This window comes from Nannospalax galili, unplaced genomic scaffold, assembly GCF_000622305.1.
Source record: "Nannospalax galili isolate Female #2095 unplaced genomic scaffold, S.galili_v1.0 scaffold675, whole genome shotgun sequence".
Lineage (NCBI taxonomy): Eukaryota > Metazoa > Chordata > Mammalia > Rodentia > Spalacidae > Nannospalax > Nannospalax galili.
This window is the reverse complement of record NW_008337205.1, coordinates 222,350-238,661: the sequence shown is the minus strand read 5'-3', so window position 1 is coordinate 238,661 and position 16,312 is coordinate 222,350. Positions and strand designations below refer to the sequence as shown.

General features: G+C 46.7%; 2 protein-coding genes across 2 annotated transcripts in view; both read left to right on the top strand.

Moving 5' to 3' along the window:
* Positions 1-16,169, top strand: part of Ywhag (tyrosine 3-monooxygenase/tryptophan 5-monooxygenase activation protein gamma) — a 32,385-nt gene extending 16,216 nt beyond the window's left edge. The window contains exon 2 of the mRNA XM_008832267.3: positions 13,273-16,169. Within this exon, the coding sequence (XP_008830489.1) occupies positions 13,273-13,929 (657 nt within the window). The 3' untranslated portion in view covers positions 13,930-16,169. The remainder of the gene's footprint in view (positions 1-13,272) is intronic.
* Styxl1 (serine/threonine/tyrosine interacting like 1) overlaps positions 1-16,312 on the top strand; it is a 246,517-nt gene that overhangs the window by 51,661 nt on the left and 178,544 nt on the right. The gene's annotated exons all lie outside the window — the stretch shown is intronic.

The following is a 16,312-nucleotide window of genomic DNA, read 5'->3' as shown; positions in this document are numbered from 1 at the left end:
GAAGGAATAGTGTGTCAAGTTTCGGGGTGTGCAGGAGCAGAATCGTGCCTGCTCTGGTTATCCACTGTGGCCACATTCAGGGAGTCCTACAGGTCAGTTGGCAAGTTACAGGCATGAGCCTGAAGAGGTTAGCAACAGCTTATGAATGGCCTTGTGGAGTCTGGGCTTTTTGTCTTTTTTAAAGTTAGAGTCAGTTTAGGTGGAAGAGTGGTGTGCTGATGCAGTTTGTGTTGTGGCTTTGAGCCCCAGGACCCTCAAAAATGTGTAGGAGAGGGGCTGGAGAGATGGCTCAGCAGTTAAGAGCACTGGCTGCTCTTGCAGAGGACCCAGGTTTGATTTCCAGCATCCACTAGGTGCCTACAACCGTCCTTAACTCCGGTTTCAGGGGAATCCAAAGCCCTCTTCTGACCTTCGCGGCATTACACGACACGGGTGCAATGACATACATGCAGGCAATAACTCATACACATAAAATAAAAATAATAATAAAATACATTTTTTTAAATGTGTAGGATATAAATAAGTTTTTTTAAGGGGCGGGGCCTGAAGAGATGGCTCAGCTTTAAGAGCACTGACTGCTCTTGGAGAGGACCAGGGTTCAATTCCCAGTACCCACATGGGAAGCTAGCAACCGTCTGTAACTCCAATTCCAGGGGAATTTGATGTCCTCTTCTAACCTCCATGGGGGCACTGTATGACATAGGTGCACTTACATACATGCAGGCAATACACTCATACACATAAAATAAAAATAATAAATTTAGCACCTCCCCAAAGCACCTCCCCCAAAAAGTAGGATCCACTAATCTCCAGACTGGTCTAAGACCTGAGCTTGCACCACCAGCGTTCTAGCAGTGTCTGCTTCTGTGCTTGGTAGTTGAAGCCATGCATATAAAATCATCTGGGAAATGAGGGACTGAGGTCCAAACGTGAGATGGTGAGGGGCTACACCTGCATTGGGACTGGAAATGGGGAAGAAAGAGGAGAGTGCTAGACTAAGAGGAGAGCCTGCTAACACAGGGAGGACTGGGTGGGTGGGGAGCAAGGCTGATGAACTTTGGGGATACTCCATCCTTGTCCAGGCCTTGTGCATGCTAAGCACACACACTACAGCACTGAGCTATACCCTCACTCAGTGAATTAAAATGACCCCTCAAAATAAAAAGCCCTTCTGGGTATGTAAAATAGAAAGGCATTTAATGACATTAGGGTGCTAGTGACTGTGGAGTAAGATCCAAGAAAGGGTAACAAAATACAGATGGCCAGAGGTTTGATTTGGTTGGTTGATTGTTTTATTGATCAAGACAGGGTCTCACTGTGTAGCCCTGACTGGCGTGGAAGTCACAGTGCCACCACACCCTGACCAGAGGCTTGTGATTTTTTTTTTTTTAATTATTTTATTTTTATGTGTATGAGTGTGTTGCCTGCATGTAAGTGCACCTGTGTCTTGCAAAGCCTAAGAAGGTCAGAAGAGGGCATCGGATTCCCCTGGAACTGGAGTTTTGGATGGTTGTTAGTCACCACGTGGGTGCTGGGAATCGAACCTGGGTCCTCTGCAAGAGCAGTAAGTGCTCTTAACCTCTGAGCCATCTCTCCAGCCTCCTAGAGGTGTGGTTGGGTTTTTTGTTTTGTTTTGGTTTGGTTTTTTTTGGTGTTTTTTTGGTCTTTTTGAGACAGGGAGCTACCTGGAACGCACTAGTAGACCAGGCTGGCTTGAAATCACAGATCTGTCTGCCTCTGCTGGGATTAAAGGCGTGTGCTGCCACGCCCAGCTAACTATTTATGATTTTTGTTTTATGTGTACAAGTGTGTTGCCTGCATATATGAGAGTGCACCCATGTTGTGCAGTGCCAAGCAGGTCAGAAGAGGGCTTCGGAATGATGATTCCCCTGGACCTGGAGTTAAGGATAGTTCTTAGCTGCCCTGTGGGTGCTGGGAATTGAACCCAGGTCCTCTCCAAGAGCAGTCAGTGCTCTTAACCTCTGAACCATCTCTCCAGCCCCAAGAGGCTTGATTTTTAAAGGAAGCAAAAGAAAGAGACTTTGAAGAGCATCAGTCCCTTATTATAAACCTGAATTTGGACTGTGTTAATAGCGGCAAGGAGGCTCACTTCTGTGCAGGGCAGAGGCTGACACCCGGTCTCTTCTCTGTCGATGTCCATCTTACTTGGGTGTGTGTGCACATGCATGCTGGTGAGAATATATGTATAGCACAGGCCTGTGGAGGCCACTGAATGACTGAGGGGGAGGAGAGGAATCAGCTTTTTCCGGCACGGGGTGTGGGGTTGTGATATGTACAGTCATTGACCTTAGAAAGGCATTGAAATTGGCTTAGTGGGTGGGGGTGGGGGTGGTGAGGATCACCAGGCACTCTTAAGATAACCCCAGTCAGTAGTTCTCATTGCCTCCCATTCCTGTTGGCTAAATCTTGGGTCGAAGAGAAGCAGAAACTGAGGCCAGGTACAGTGGTGCAGGGCCTGTCATCCCAGCACTGGACAGGTGGAGGTTCAGGAGTTCAAGGCCACCTTGACGACATACCAAATTGGACGCTAGCCTGGGGGCTACATGAGATTATCCTTAAGGCAAATGGGGCTGGGTTTGGTGCCCATCACAGGTGGATCTCTATGAGTTCAAGGCCAGCCTGGTCTACATAGCAAGTTCAGGCCAGCTAGGCCTACATAGTGAGACCCTATATCAAAGAAAGAAAAGAAAAATGTTCTTAAACATAGGTACACTGATTTAGTGTCCTCTCAGCCCTTTTCTTTACTTTTTTTTTTTTTTAAGTTTTTTTTCTTTTTTAATGTTGCTGAATTATTATTATTATTTTTGTCTTTTTTGAGACAGGGTCTCCCTGTAGCCCCAGCTGTCCTGGAATTCACTATGTAGACCAGGCTGGCCTTGAACTCACAGATATCCGCCTGCCTCCACCTCCCGAGTTCTGGGATTAAAGGCGTGCACTACCACGCCCGGCCCTTTTCTTTACTTTTATGATGTGTTCTTAAGTCAGTGTCATCTTCCTTTCTTCCCCTGTCTCCTTAGTGCTGGCTTAAGAAATTTCCTTTGTTTTCATTTATTTATTTTGAGATGTCGCCCTATAGCCCCAACTGGCCTGGAACTTATAGAGATCTACCTGCTTCTGCCTCCAGAGTGCTGGAATTAAAGACATGCACCATACCCGGCTTTGAAAACCTTTTAAAAAGCAACTTTGATTTACCTAATTTTTTATTTTTAAAAAAATGTTTATTTTTTAGTCTTTCTGAGGCAGGGTCTCCCTGTAGCCCCAGCTACCTTGGAAGTCACTATGTAGACCAGGCTGGCCTTGAACTCACAGAGCTCCACCTGCCTCCCAAGTGCTGGGATTAAAAGTATGCACCACTGTATCCAGCTGGTTTACCTAATTTTTAAAACAGTTACTTTTTCCTCAGCTGGCAGGATTCCTGGACATGGTATTGTCTGAATTCTTGTTCTTGGGAGTGGCTGAGTCACTAGTCTGGGCCTCCACTGGAGCTGGGTGAGGTATAGTCCCCTCCCCGCTCCAGGCTAGCCCAGGCTCCTCTAGAGAAGCCTACCTGGGTACACTAGGGTTGCTCAGACTCCCACCTGCCTGGAGCTTACTGCTGCTCTTGAATGGCTATCTTCGGAGGGCCTGCAAACAGGACCCGTGAGCAGCTGGGCTCACAGGGAGGAGGAGCAGATCAGTCCCATCTCTTGAGGGGAGGTACTGCACAATCACTGGTAGGAAGGGGGCAGATTCAGGACTGGGAGGGATTATCAGGGCCATTTTCCCAAACACCGTGGGCCAGGTGAATCCGGTGTAGATTCTTGTCACCCCACAAACGTTCAGCAGTAACGGTTACATTACCATGATGATTCACTGGTGATTCACAGGCCCAAGCTTGGGTTACAGGGTGGAGTGTGAGCTGCACACTCCTGTGCAAAGCAGAGGGTCCAGCAGGAGGGGAGCTACTGTGTAGGGCAGTAGCTGCAGGATAAGAGCTAGTTATCAGGCTAGGTGTGGTGGCGCATGATGCCTTTAATCCCAGCAGAGGACTAGCCGGGTTATCACTGGGTGTTGGTAGCTTGGAGGAGTTTTTCTTCTTGGGCCATGTCAGTCTTTGGTTTTTGGAAAGGTTGTTCTGTGCTTTGTGGAGTGCTCAGTAGCACCTATGGCCTCTACCTAAGTAGATTATGCCTTTAAAAAGCAGGAGTGGAAGGGCGGCTTCTAGGTAAAGTGCCTGCTCAGCAAGCATGAGGACCTGAGTTGAGAATCCATGGTACCCTATGAGAACATTGGTGAGGTGGCACATGACTGGAATCTTAGCACTTGGGTAGACAGGGACAGGAGGGTTCTGGAGCTCCGTGCCCATCTAGTTCTGCCCAGCTTGTGAGCTCCAGGATCACTGATGGACTATGTCTCAGAACAAGGTAGAAAGTGATAAAGGAAGACATGAAGTGTTGATCCCTGACCTTCACAGGCACACCCCATTTGGCGAGCATGAACACAATGCATGCAACGTACACTAAATGCAGGTGCTTTTTACTTTTATTTTGGTGGGTACTGCATAGCCCAGGCTGGCCTGGAATTCATCACCCTCCTGCCTCAGTCTTCAGAGTGCTGAGATTACAAGCCTGTGCCACCACGCCCAGGTTTATTTTTCTATTCTATAGGAATAGTGTTGCCTAATCATCAACAATTATCTGCAGGGTCAGAAGAAGAATTACAGTTGAATGAGGAACCCATTTCTGATTACAAGATTTTCAGAAATCACGTGGAACCAAGGCACATAATCCCTGCAAAAACCCCATCTCTAACAAAAATAAAAGAGGCAGAGACTGCAGGAAATACAGGATAGCTGTATACATTCTTTTTAAATTTTGAATAATTTAGCTTTTATTTGTGTGTATACATATGCACCTGCATGAGCTTATTTTATGTGCATGATGTGTGTGCAGGTGCACTTGGAGACCTGAAGAGGGTGTCAAATCTCCCAGAGCTGGAGTTAGAGGCAGTGTGAGGCACCCAGTGTGGGTGCTGGGAACCAAACTTTGAGCCTCTGCAAGAGCAGTAAGGGCTCTTAACTGCTGAGCCATCTCTCCAACCCTTAAAATTTTTTTGAGACAGCATCTTGGCCTGGGATGGTTTAGAACGTGTAATACTCCTGCCTCAGCCTCCCAAATCTCAGGATCACAGGAGTATGGCACCATGCCTGCTGCTGGTTGATTTTATGGATTCTTAGTTGTTAAGTATGTGAAATTTCCTCTTCATTTGTTCTTTTTTTGAGACAGGGTCTCCCTGTAGCCTCAGCTGGCCTGGAGCTCACTACGTAGACCAGGCTGGCCTTGAATTCATAGAGATCCGCCTGCCTCTGCCTCCTGAGTGCTGGGATTAAAGGCGTGCATCACCATGCCAGACGAAATTGCTTCTTTCTCTGCAGCATTGATAACTTGCAGTATAGAGCATACAAGGTTTAAAGCCTAGCAGGTGGAGTTTCATTCCCTGTGCTGTGTGTTAGTATGACTGGTGAAAAACATTTTCCCCCTCTGATTCATGCCCCATGAATCAGTATAATTGCCTGCTTTGTTGGGTGGTTTAAAAAAAATCAGCAGACTTGGTAGCTGTTAGACAACACTGGGTTCTCACCCAGTTCTCTCCCCTCTCAGACCTTGACCTTGGCCCTGAATATGCCTTGAATGTCCCATGACTCTTGTAGGTTGTTTATCCCCGGTGTTTCCCTTTTGTACAGTTTATTCCATCCTGAGGGCTGTTAGAGAAACCCAGCTCCTGTTGTTACTTTCTAGTTGGGCCCTCTAAGCTTCCCAGGCTGTTTTCCTACTTCAAAGGTATATTCTTTTAGAGGGCTGGAGGGATGGCTCAGCAGTTAAGAGCACTAGCAGTGGTCTTATAAGAGGACCTGGGTTTGCTTCTCAGCACCCACATGGTAGCTAACAACTGTCAGTTCCAGGGAATATGATGCCCTCCTGGCCTTCATGGGAACCAGACATACACATGTACATGGTGCATATACATGCAGGGGAACAGTCATACACATAAAATTAATTCAGAAGAGAAGCTATTAAAAAATACTATTCTTGCTGGGTGTGGTGGCACATGCCCACCCAGGACACAGAGGCAGGCAGCTTTCTGAGTTCAAGGCCAGCCTGGTCTACATAGTGAGTTCAGGTCAGCTGGGGCTACAGGGTCAGACCCTGTCTCAAAAAGACCCCCTCCCCCCCAAAAAAAATTTCTTGGCTGGAGGGATGGCTCAGTGGTTAGGGGCACTGGCTGCTCTTACAGAGGACCCAGGTTCCGTTCTCAGCACATGACAGCTAACAACCATCTGGAACTCCAGTCTGCAGAGTAGAGGCCAGGCACAGGCTCCTGAGGAAACAACATGGGATGCTTCAGGGCAATAAGCAAAGGAAGGCCAGGGCCTGCCAAGGAAGCCATTTGAAGACCTGTTACGGTAGGTGTTTGTAGGGGCCTGCCCTGTAGCATCCAGGACTTCAGCCTAAACCACATGGTTTGTGCACACCATTTAGAGACAGAACTGGTCTTATCTGAGAATGGTGAGAACCCTCTGGAAATCCAAGCCCTCATATGCCAGCCAAGGGCCAGCATTACAGACAGGCCTTTCTAAAGATAGCTACTGTGTTAACCCTTTTCTGCACAGATGGTATTTGAAATTTAAGGTGTTTGGTTCAGTTAAGCAAGGTGTTATGATATTTTCCAAGTTTTTAGATTATTTTGTATTCTATATGGGCCACCTATAAGGATACACAGTTATAATTAGCAGAACTATGTCCCTTTGATTTCACACACACACACACCACCACCCCTGCTGCCAGTTTATTTTATTGCCTGATCAGAATGTACATTCTGAAACATTCCATGGACACACATGCATGCCTTGTACATTGCCGTCTTATTTCTTCTGATCTCACTATAGAATGTTTGCTGCATTTATCTTTTCGTGGCTTCTTGTCCCTTTTCTGTGACGGTACTTTCAAATCGTAGGACAGGAAAAGGCCTGGTGGAATAACATATACCTAGTTTTCTTGGCTTCTTTCAGAGCACTTTTAAAGGTTGAAAGCAGAATTGAGTGGAGTCCCATGTGCCCTTGCCTCCACAGAGCAAAGCCTCCCTCCCTGCTGGGATCCACCAGAGTGGCAAGTTGTGATTAATGAACCTGCATTGTTGTGTCTTGATTTTTGGGAGCAGTGTCTCACTGTGCAGCCCAGGCTGGCCTCAAACACCCCACCCTCCTGCCTCATCCTCCTGCAGGTTAGGATTGCAGGTATATGCCACGGCACTAACCACTGTCATGTCTTTATCACATAGTTTACATTAGTGGTCTGTCACTTTGGGTTTAAGTGTGTGGAATTTTACTAATGTATTCTTGTGTCTACTGTGACAGCATTACAGAGTCTTTCCCCTACTCTGAACACCCTGTGCCTGGGCTGGAGAGATGACTCAGCTGTTAAGAATGCACAGTACTCTTACAGAGGACCCAGCTTCTGTTCTTAGGACCCATGTTGGGCAGCTTACAACTGCCTCTAACCATACCAGGATATCCAATACTTGGCCTCCGTGGGCACCTACACTTACATGCTCATACTTAAATACAGACACACCATAATTAAAAATAAAATCTTTTAAAAAAAGCAAACTTGAGCCGAGTTTATTAAACCATTGAATGTATGTTTATTACCATAACTATTATTTTATGACTTTCACGAAAGATGGTACAAAATAGAAATACTTTTTCCCCCTTTTTTCTTCCTTTTCTTTTTTGGAGACAATCTCACATAATCCCACAGTGACTAAAAATGACTTGGAACTTCTGATCCTCCTGCCTTTACCTCTTGAGTGCTGGGATAACAAGTGTATACCACCACACCTGGTTTATGTGGTGTTGAGGATTCAAATCCAGGGCTTCATGTGTGTTAGACAAACACTTTACCAACTAAGCTGCATCCCCAGCCATTTTTCAGGGTATTCTGAGATAGGATCTTGGTCTGTAGCACTGAGTGCTATGTAGCCCAGGCTGTCGTCAGACTCAGGCCAGTCCTCTTGGCTCAGCCTCCTGATTACTGGGATTTCAGGCATCATGCCCAGATGAAACACATTTTTAAATAACTTACCAAATTATTTGTAATATCTTTATTTTTTTCCTGTGGTGGAGAGCCTCCTGATTACTGGGATTTCAGGCATCATGCCCAGATGAAACACATTTTAAATAACTTACCAAATTATTTGTAATATCTTGATTTTTTTCCTGTGGTGGAAATTAAACCTAAGTCCCTGCATAGGCAAAGGGCTTACTGTGCTACATCCTTAGTCCCTGTCATGTTTTAAACATTTTGAACCAGGAAATGTGGTGCACTGCTGTAATCAGACTAACCAGGAGGTGGCGATGGAATGTCTTGAGTGCACAGCCTGCCTGGACTGCATAGAACAAGAATTTACCTCAAAAAAGGCTGAGAATGAGAAGTTGCATTCCTTGATTAGGGTATGGTGGCCCTGCTTGAGGTGCTGGTGGGAGGATCAGTTTGAGGTCTTTGTTTTTTCCTCCGTGGTTACTATTTCCATCTCATTCTTGACATTTTGAGGCAGAATCTCACTCTCCCTGGGCTGGAACTCACCACATAGCCCAGACTGGCCTAGCATTCTTCCTGGGTGCTGGCATTCCAGGTGTGAGATAAAATCCAGGAAGTTGTGAATGATCTTCTCAAAGATTAAGGTCAGAAAGTTGTTCAGGTAGCTTTCCAGGAATCTCAGGAGTTGCTAATCTTAGGTAGGAAAGATTTCCTTCCATTTTAACTCTGAGGAGAGAACAGTTGACACTAACACTAGATTCCTTCTTAGCAGCTGGCATTTGGAGGGTTTTACTTTGGAAATTGGTGAGAAGTCAGATTTTTGAACCTTCTTATGTCTTTCAGTCACTAACAGAAACTTGAACTTGTTGAGAATGGAGCAAGTCCTGTCCTATCCCCTCATCTCCCCTGCTGGAGACTGAACCCAGGATCTTTCTCATGATGCTGGGTAAACACTATCATCACCACACTGTGTCCTCATAATTGTAACTGGTTTTTGTTTGGAGGTTTTTGTTTTTGTTTTGTTTTGTTTTTGAGGGCATTTTGAGATGGGGTTTCCCTGTAGCCCTAGCTAGCTTGCAACTTGCCGTGTAGATCAGGCTGGCCTTGATCTCAAAGATCTGCCTGCCTCTGCCTCCTGAGTTCTGGGATTAAAGGTGTGCCCATCCTGCCAAGCTTATTTCAGTTGTTTTCAGAAGAACATTCAGCTCTGAAGAACACAGACTTACACCTTTACATTATCTGGTCACTGAGAAGGTAGTTTGGAGATCATATTCACAAGTTGAAAGACAATTCAATGACGTTTGCAATGTTACTTCCTTCCCAGGTGTAGGGGTCCCATGTGTCCAGTGCCAAAAAGTAATTCTATCTTGGTTCAGCCATTTTTCAACACTATTAGATTTTTACTTTTTATTTTTATTTATTTTGGTTCTTTAAAGTGTTTTAAAGTGCTGGAAAGCACTGGTTGCTCTTGCAAAGGAACAGGGTTTGATTCTTAGCACCCACATGGTGACTCACAACTGCCTGCAATTCCAGTTCTGGGGGATCTGACACCCTCTTCTGGCCTCTGTGCATCTGTATGTACATGGTACACATATATATGTGCAGACAAAACACATAGAATAAGTCTTTAAAAATTAAAATATTTAAAATTTAAAAATAAAAGTCTTCTGGGAGACAGCACAGCAGGTTAACGGCACCGGCCATTAAGTTAACAAATACAGGGGGCTGGAGAGATGACTCAGCTGTTAAGAACACTGGTTGTTCTTGCAGAAGACCTGGGTTCAAATCCCAGCACCCACATGGCAGCTAATAACTGTCTATAACTCCAGTTCTAGGGGATCTGATTGCCTCTTCTGTCCTCCTTGGGCATTGCACAATACAGGTGCACATGCAGGCAATACACTCATACACATAAAATTAAAAAAAAAAAAGTTAACAACTACAGATCATCATGCAAGTCATTTTCACTGAAGAGGGTCTGTTTATTTTGCAGTGTATTTTACCATTGAACTACCCCTTTATCTCTGACCTAAGGAGGTTTAAAAATTTTGGTTTAAGCAGGGTGTGGTGGCACACACTTTTAATCCCAGCACTCAGAAGACAGAGGCAGGCAGATATCTGTGAGTTAGAAGCCAGCCTGGTCTCCATTAGCGAATCCAGGCCAGTTGTGGCTATAGGGAGACCTTGTCTCAAAAAAAAAAAAAAAAAAAAAAAAAGACCAAAAAAAATTGGGGGGCGGGGCTTTAAAGTTTTTGTTTTTGGAGACAGGTTCTCTGTGTAGCCTTAGCTGGCCTGGAACTTCCAGTGTAGACTGGGCTGGCCCCAATTTCACAGAGCCTGCCTCTGCCTCTTGGATACTCTAACACTGAGCCCTCTTTTTACTTTTTATCCTGAGGCAGGGTCTCAATAAGCTTCTGAATATTCCTGTATTCACTCTAACTCAGGCAGGCCTTTGAACTTTGGACTCTCCAGCCTTGGCCTCAGTAGCTCAGGTGGCAGGCCTGCTCACCAGGCTCCTTCCTTTCTAAAAGCAGGCTTTTTAGAGTTTAAGGCCTTTCCCTCTTAGTTTTTCATTGGCAGAGAACACTGGGAATGTTCCAGCTGTGGCCAAGTTACTCTAGCTAAAGGTGCTGCTGGCCTTGCACAATCTCCATGTTGCAGTTGGCATTAGCAGAGACCAGCTTTCGCCCTGCTGCCTCTGAGCTCTAGCCAGGCTCTTGCAGCAGGAACAGACCAGCAGTGTAGAGTATCGATGAGGTCACTGAGCTTTAAATAGCGCCCTGCTCTTGAAATAAGGACAGCATGATTTAGGGCAAAGGCCAGAACTGGATCCCTGTGGCCACAGGCACCTGAGCTGTCCTCGGCATCAGAGACAGTGATTAGATTGCGCTGAGGTGGGGCTTCAGTTTCTGCAAAGGCCTGAGAGAGGCCAGAGTCTAGTGGTCTAGTGGCCTGGGTGCCTAAGGGGCCTGTGGAGGCCTCAGCCTGTGTCCCATACAGTCTGAGGAGCTAGTTCTTTGCAGGCTGCTCTTGGGGTTCTGGAAGGGAGGTGATGTAAAGAGCTAGAGAAGTGTCAGTCAGGCCAGAGGAGAGACACTCCATCCAGGAAGATGAACTAGGCACTTGTTATCTAAGAAACAGGTAGCTTTGTGGGGGAACTAATGCTGAATGAAGAATGTGTGGGAGTCCTCAGAGGCGCCTACCCACATCTAGCAGGGCACTGTGTCCAGAGAGCTTAAGTGTTTGTCTCATATGACCTGATGATGACCTCATGAACACTGCAGAAATCTGCCTTACAGATATGCTAGCCAGCTGGGATATAGCTTAGTGGGTAGAGGGTCAGCATAGCATGCCAGAGCTGGGTTCCATCTCCAGCACCACCTAAAATGAGGTGGTGGAGGCATACAGCCACAGTAACCAAAGCCCAGAGAAATGGAATGGCTTGCTCCTAAGGTCACCCCACAAGTGGGGGTGTGGGAAACTCATCTCCTGGGGTGTTTGTACTGACTGTGTAGATATCAGAACTCAGCAGGAGCCAGGCAAGTTGGCCTATGCTTATAGTCAACCCATGAAGAGTCTAAGGCAGAAGGATTAAGAGTTTAAGACCAGGCTGGACTGCACAGTGAGGTCAGCAGGCCATTCTGAACCCATTCTGTTGTTTTTGTGTTTGAGATAGGGTCTTATAGCCCCAACTGGCCGCTGTCTGACAGATATCCACCTGCCTCTGTCTTGCAAGTCCTGGGATTAAAAGCTTGTGCCACCACACCCAGGTCTGAACCCATTCTGAAGTGGTCCCCACTGGCAACCTGGGATCTTCCCACAGAAAGCACCTCCTGCTCAACTTCTGCTCTGAATTGTAACAGAACCAAAGCTTACTTCTTCATTCTGGCCTTATGCTGGAAATGAGTATAGTACAGTGAAAGGTTAACTTCACTCTTTGTGGCTCAGCATGGCTCAGCAGTAGTTTCTGTAGTGTGTGCAGGACCCTGGGTTCCATCTCCAGCATCAGGAAAAGGAAACTGGTGACTGTGTCCCTTTTTTTTTAAACGGTGAAAAAAAAAAATAATATATTTAGAATTAGAATGATTCAATGTCCTTTTTTTCTTTTCTTTTGAGACAGGGTCTCTCTTAGCCCCAGCTGCCTTAGAACTCACTATGTAGACCAGGCTGGCCTTGAACTCAGAGCTCTGCCTGCCTCTGCCTCCCAAGTGCTAGGATTAAAGTTGTGCACCACTACGCCCAGCCTAGAGTCTTACTATAACCCTGGCTGGCCTGGAACTCACTGAGATCCTCTTTCCCAAGTACTAAGATTAAAAGGGATGTGCTACCACGCCTGGCCTCATCTTCCCCACCCCCTTTTTTCCCCTTTCTTCCCATTAATGTAGCCCATCGGACAGTGCGACTGCTGTTTCCCCAAGTTGCTAAAATTCCACAGTGGTCAGACAGAATCCTAACTTGTTAGTTTTTTGTTTCTTTTAAGTTTTCTTCAGTTACATTTATTGGGGGGAGGTATGTGTATGTGTTTGGGGTGAGGCGCTCATGTTCCATGGGGCCTTGGAGGCAAGAGGACAACTTGCAGGAGTCTGTTCTCTACCATATGGGTTCCAGGGATCAGACACTGATTGAGGCATGACAGCAGGCACCTTCACTCCTGCACCGTCTTCCTTTCTATGGCATATGGCTGTCTAGTTTTAGCCTAAGAAAAGAAAAGCTTCCTTTCTCAAGTCAACTTCAGGACCACTCAGTATATTTTCTCCAAAAGGGGACAGGACTCAAGTTCAGGGGATGAGACAAGATGAGGAAGCTGTCAGTCAGGTTTTGCCTTGAGGCTTTGCTGAGGTCCACTGCACAGCCATCTCTAAAATCCTAGGCTTGCTGTGAGTGCTGGGTTACTGTGAACTTCACCTTTGCATTTGAGATACATATTTGACTCCTAGATGTGAACCTGACTGGTGCAGATGCTCAGCCTGTCCTAGGGTGAACACTGCTGTTCGTCAGCATCAGTCTAGCAGTGTTTCTTTCCTCTTTGTTGCTTCCCCCATCTCCCCACCTCGCCCCCTCCACCCAGGTACAACGCACTTGGATGTGCTGGAGGGTCTGATGTGGGTTTGGCATGATGATGCTCTCCCGTCACCATCTCTGTTCTGTAACCACTCTTGGTCCCTTCCTCCTGTAGGTGACAGAGTTGAACGAGCCACTGTCCAATGAAGAGCGGAACCTGCTGTCAGTTGCCTACAAGAATGTGGTGGGGGCGCGCCGTTCCTCCTGGAGGGTCATCAGCAGCATCGAGCAGAAGACGTCTGCAGATGGCAACGAGAAGAAGATCGAGATGGTGCGTGCCTACCGCGAGAAGATCGAGAAGGAGCTGGAAGCCGTGTGTCAGGATGTGCTGAGCCTGCTGGATAACTACCTGATCAAGAACTGCAGCGAGACCCAGTACGAGAGCAAAGTGTTCTACCTGAAGATGAAAGGGGACTATTACCGCTACCTGGCTGAAGTGGCCACTGGGGAAAAGAGGGCCACGGTGGTGGAGTCGTCTGAGAAGGCCTACAGCGAAGCCCACGAGATCAGCAAGGAGCACATGCAGCCCACCCACCCCATCCGGCTGGGCCTGGCTCTCAACTACTCTGTTTTCTACTATGAGATCCAGAATGCCCCAGAGCAAGCGTGCCACCTGGCCAAGACAGCCTTTGATGACGCCATCGCCGAGCTCGACACTCTGAATGAGGACTCCTACAAGGACTCCACTCTGATCATGCAGCTGCTCCGTGACAACCTCACCCTCTGGACGAGCGATCAGCAAGACGAGGATGGCGGCGAAGGCAACAACTAAGGCCCCGGGGACTGGCAGCGCACGCTGACGCTACTACTGCAGTCTTTATTTTTTTCCCATGAGTTGGGGGTCGGGTGGGGGAGGGAAACGGGAGGGCTGACCTTCCCAGGGAGAAACCCACGACCTGTCCTGTCTTTGATCGCCTCTTTGACATTTTTGCCAAAATACCACTAGTGGAGAGTCAGGAGCTGTGCTGGTTTGGGAGTAGTGGCCTCACCCGGCACCCGGACGGTCGCACAGGTTCATGCAAGTGGAGCTGTCTGCCTTTAGTTTAACTTATTGCTAGACAGTAGGGTTTGAAGATGCAAAGCAAAGCTGGAAATGGATGGCCCTCATCCAGTGAGTTCTGTGGTTCCAGTAAGGAATTTTTTGTACATACGCTCTCATCTTGAGTTGTGTGGGTATTTTCTCTCTGTTGTAGCTGCGCTTTTTTTGTTTGTTTGTTTGATTCTGATTTTCTTTTTTTCAGGGTGTTCTGTACCAAATATGACATAGTTTAAATTACCCAAACGGACAGACTTGGAGCATAAGGCACAACCCGCCCCTCATGGTTTAGGCCTGGCCCTGTTTTGGAAGTCTCTGGCGAGCTGACAGTATTAACAGTGAATTCCAGTTTACAGTATTCTTACCTGACAGCCATACTCATCAGGAAGCCATTGATTCTGAATTTTCCTCTGTTGTGGCTTTCCCTGCAGACTGCTGCGTCCAGGTTGATCTGGCTGTTCATCTGCTTCCTGGGTAGGAAGATCTGCCTGGGGAAAATCAGAACTTCTTTAGTTAAATAGGTGCTTGGCAGGTGGCTGTGGGATTTTTTTCCCCCCTTCTCCTTTATTCATTATGTAAACCCATCACAAAAGGTATTAATCACTTTGATTGAAATTTAAATAACATATACCACACACACCACATACACAGACAGACAAAGAAAATTCAGGTCTGTACGTCATTTCTCTTGTTGGTATTTTCAGGGACTCTCCTCCCCAGCGGCCAGGGCTCCTCCCTCAAGGACCATACTGTCTGGCATTAGTTGACTCTGCACTTGAGTCTGCCCTTTGTGCCAGTGGCATGCAGGTGACTCTAGATGCTGATGAATTGAGAGGCAGGTGGTCCCCAGGAAACTGAGGTGCAGTGTGGGAATCAGGTGCAACAGCTGAGCCTACAGAAAACCCCAAAAGACCGCCTCTATCATCTGTCCAGTTTGGGGAGCTTTGTCCATGTTTTTTTTCCCTCCCTGAAACACTCCTCCTGTGAGTGGTTGTAGGAAGATGACCAAGGTCATCAGTAGGAAGTAATGCTCACTTCCTAGTTGACCCCAATGTTTCCCCTCTGTTCTTTTCCTTTGATTGAAAGTGCGGGTGTTGTGGTGGGCTTCTCTTGCCTCTCGGCATTGGGGTCGCCCCCTTGCTGTCCTACACATTCATTCTCACTTGGCCCTAGCTGCCCCATTCTCACTGTGGATAAATGGATCCATAAGCATGCCCTGTTGCATGGAGGGTGTGCAGTGTTCTCTTCCTAGAAGATCCATAGCTGTGTGGATCCCCAAAATGGGTAACAACCCCAGACTTGCTGTGTTCATTGTGTGCAGGCAGAGGGGGGGAGATAAGAAGACCTGGTAGACATGAGTGTTAACACCAAAACTGAGCTTCCCACTTAGGTTTAACAGGATGCTGGGGATGGTGCTGATGGGAGAATGCTGCTGTCCACAGGGTCAGTACATGCCATCCCTCTACATAGTCCTCCTAGCATGCCTTTCCTTCCAGTGCAGAAGTCCTCACTCACTGAGGCTCACAGAAGGACTGAGTGGAGGAAGCTTGGCCACTGGCCAGCCACCCCGGGGCCAGGAGCCAGGGACAGACAGAGGGTTGGTAGGGCTGTGCTTAGTTCATCATGTCCACAGTGAGCGGTGTCCTGTATCCCTCCTTGTAGCGTGTGGAAATGATCTACTGGAATTACAAAACCTAGTGTCTCTAAATTTCAGCTCTGACTCTGGCTGTCTGGCTGTGTTCTAGAAAAATCATGCAAGAGGGCTAGAACAGAAGAGGGAAGAGCGGGAGACCCTATGTCTGAGCAGCTTGGTTTCTTTCCTTTGTTTTTAAAGATACGCACTTGCCTATGATACTGCCTCTCTGGTGACATGATAACTCCTCCATTACTCTATTGATACAATATTGTGCATGCCAGTGTCGTATTTCTATATGGTAGCTTGAAATTTATTAACTTATACTGTAGGTGTTATGTATTCCTATGACAAAAAGAAATTAAGTCTTCAAAATTTTTTAAAGTTTTTTTTTTTTAATTTAATTTTTTTTTTCCTTTTGGGGGTAAAAGTTTGCTCTACCAAATAGTGATCGTAACAAATTGATCTCTTTTGGATGTTGCTATA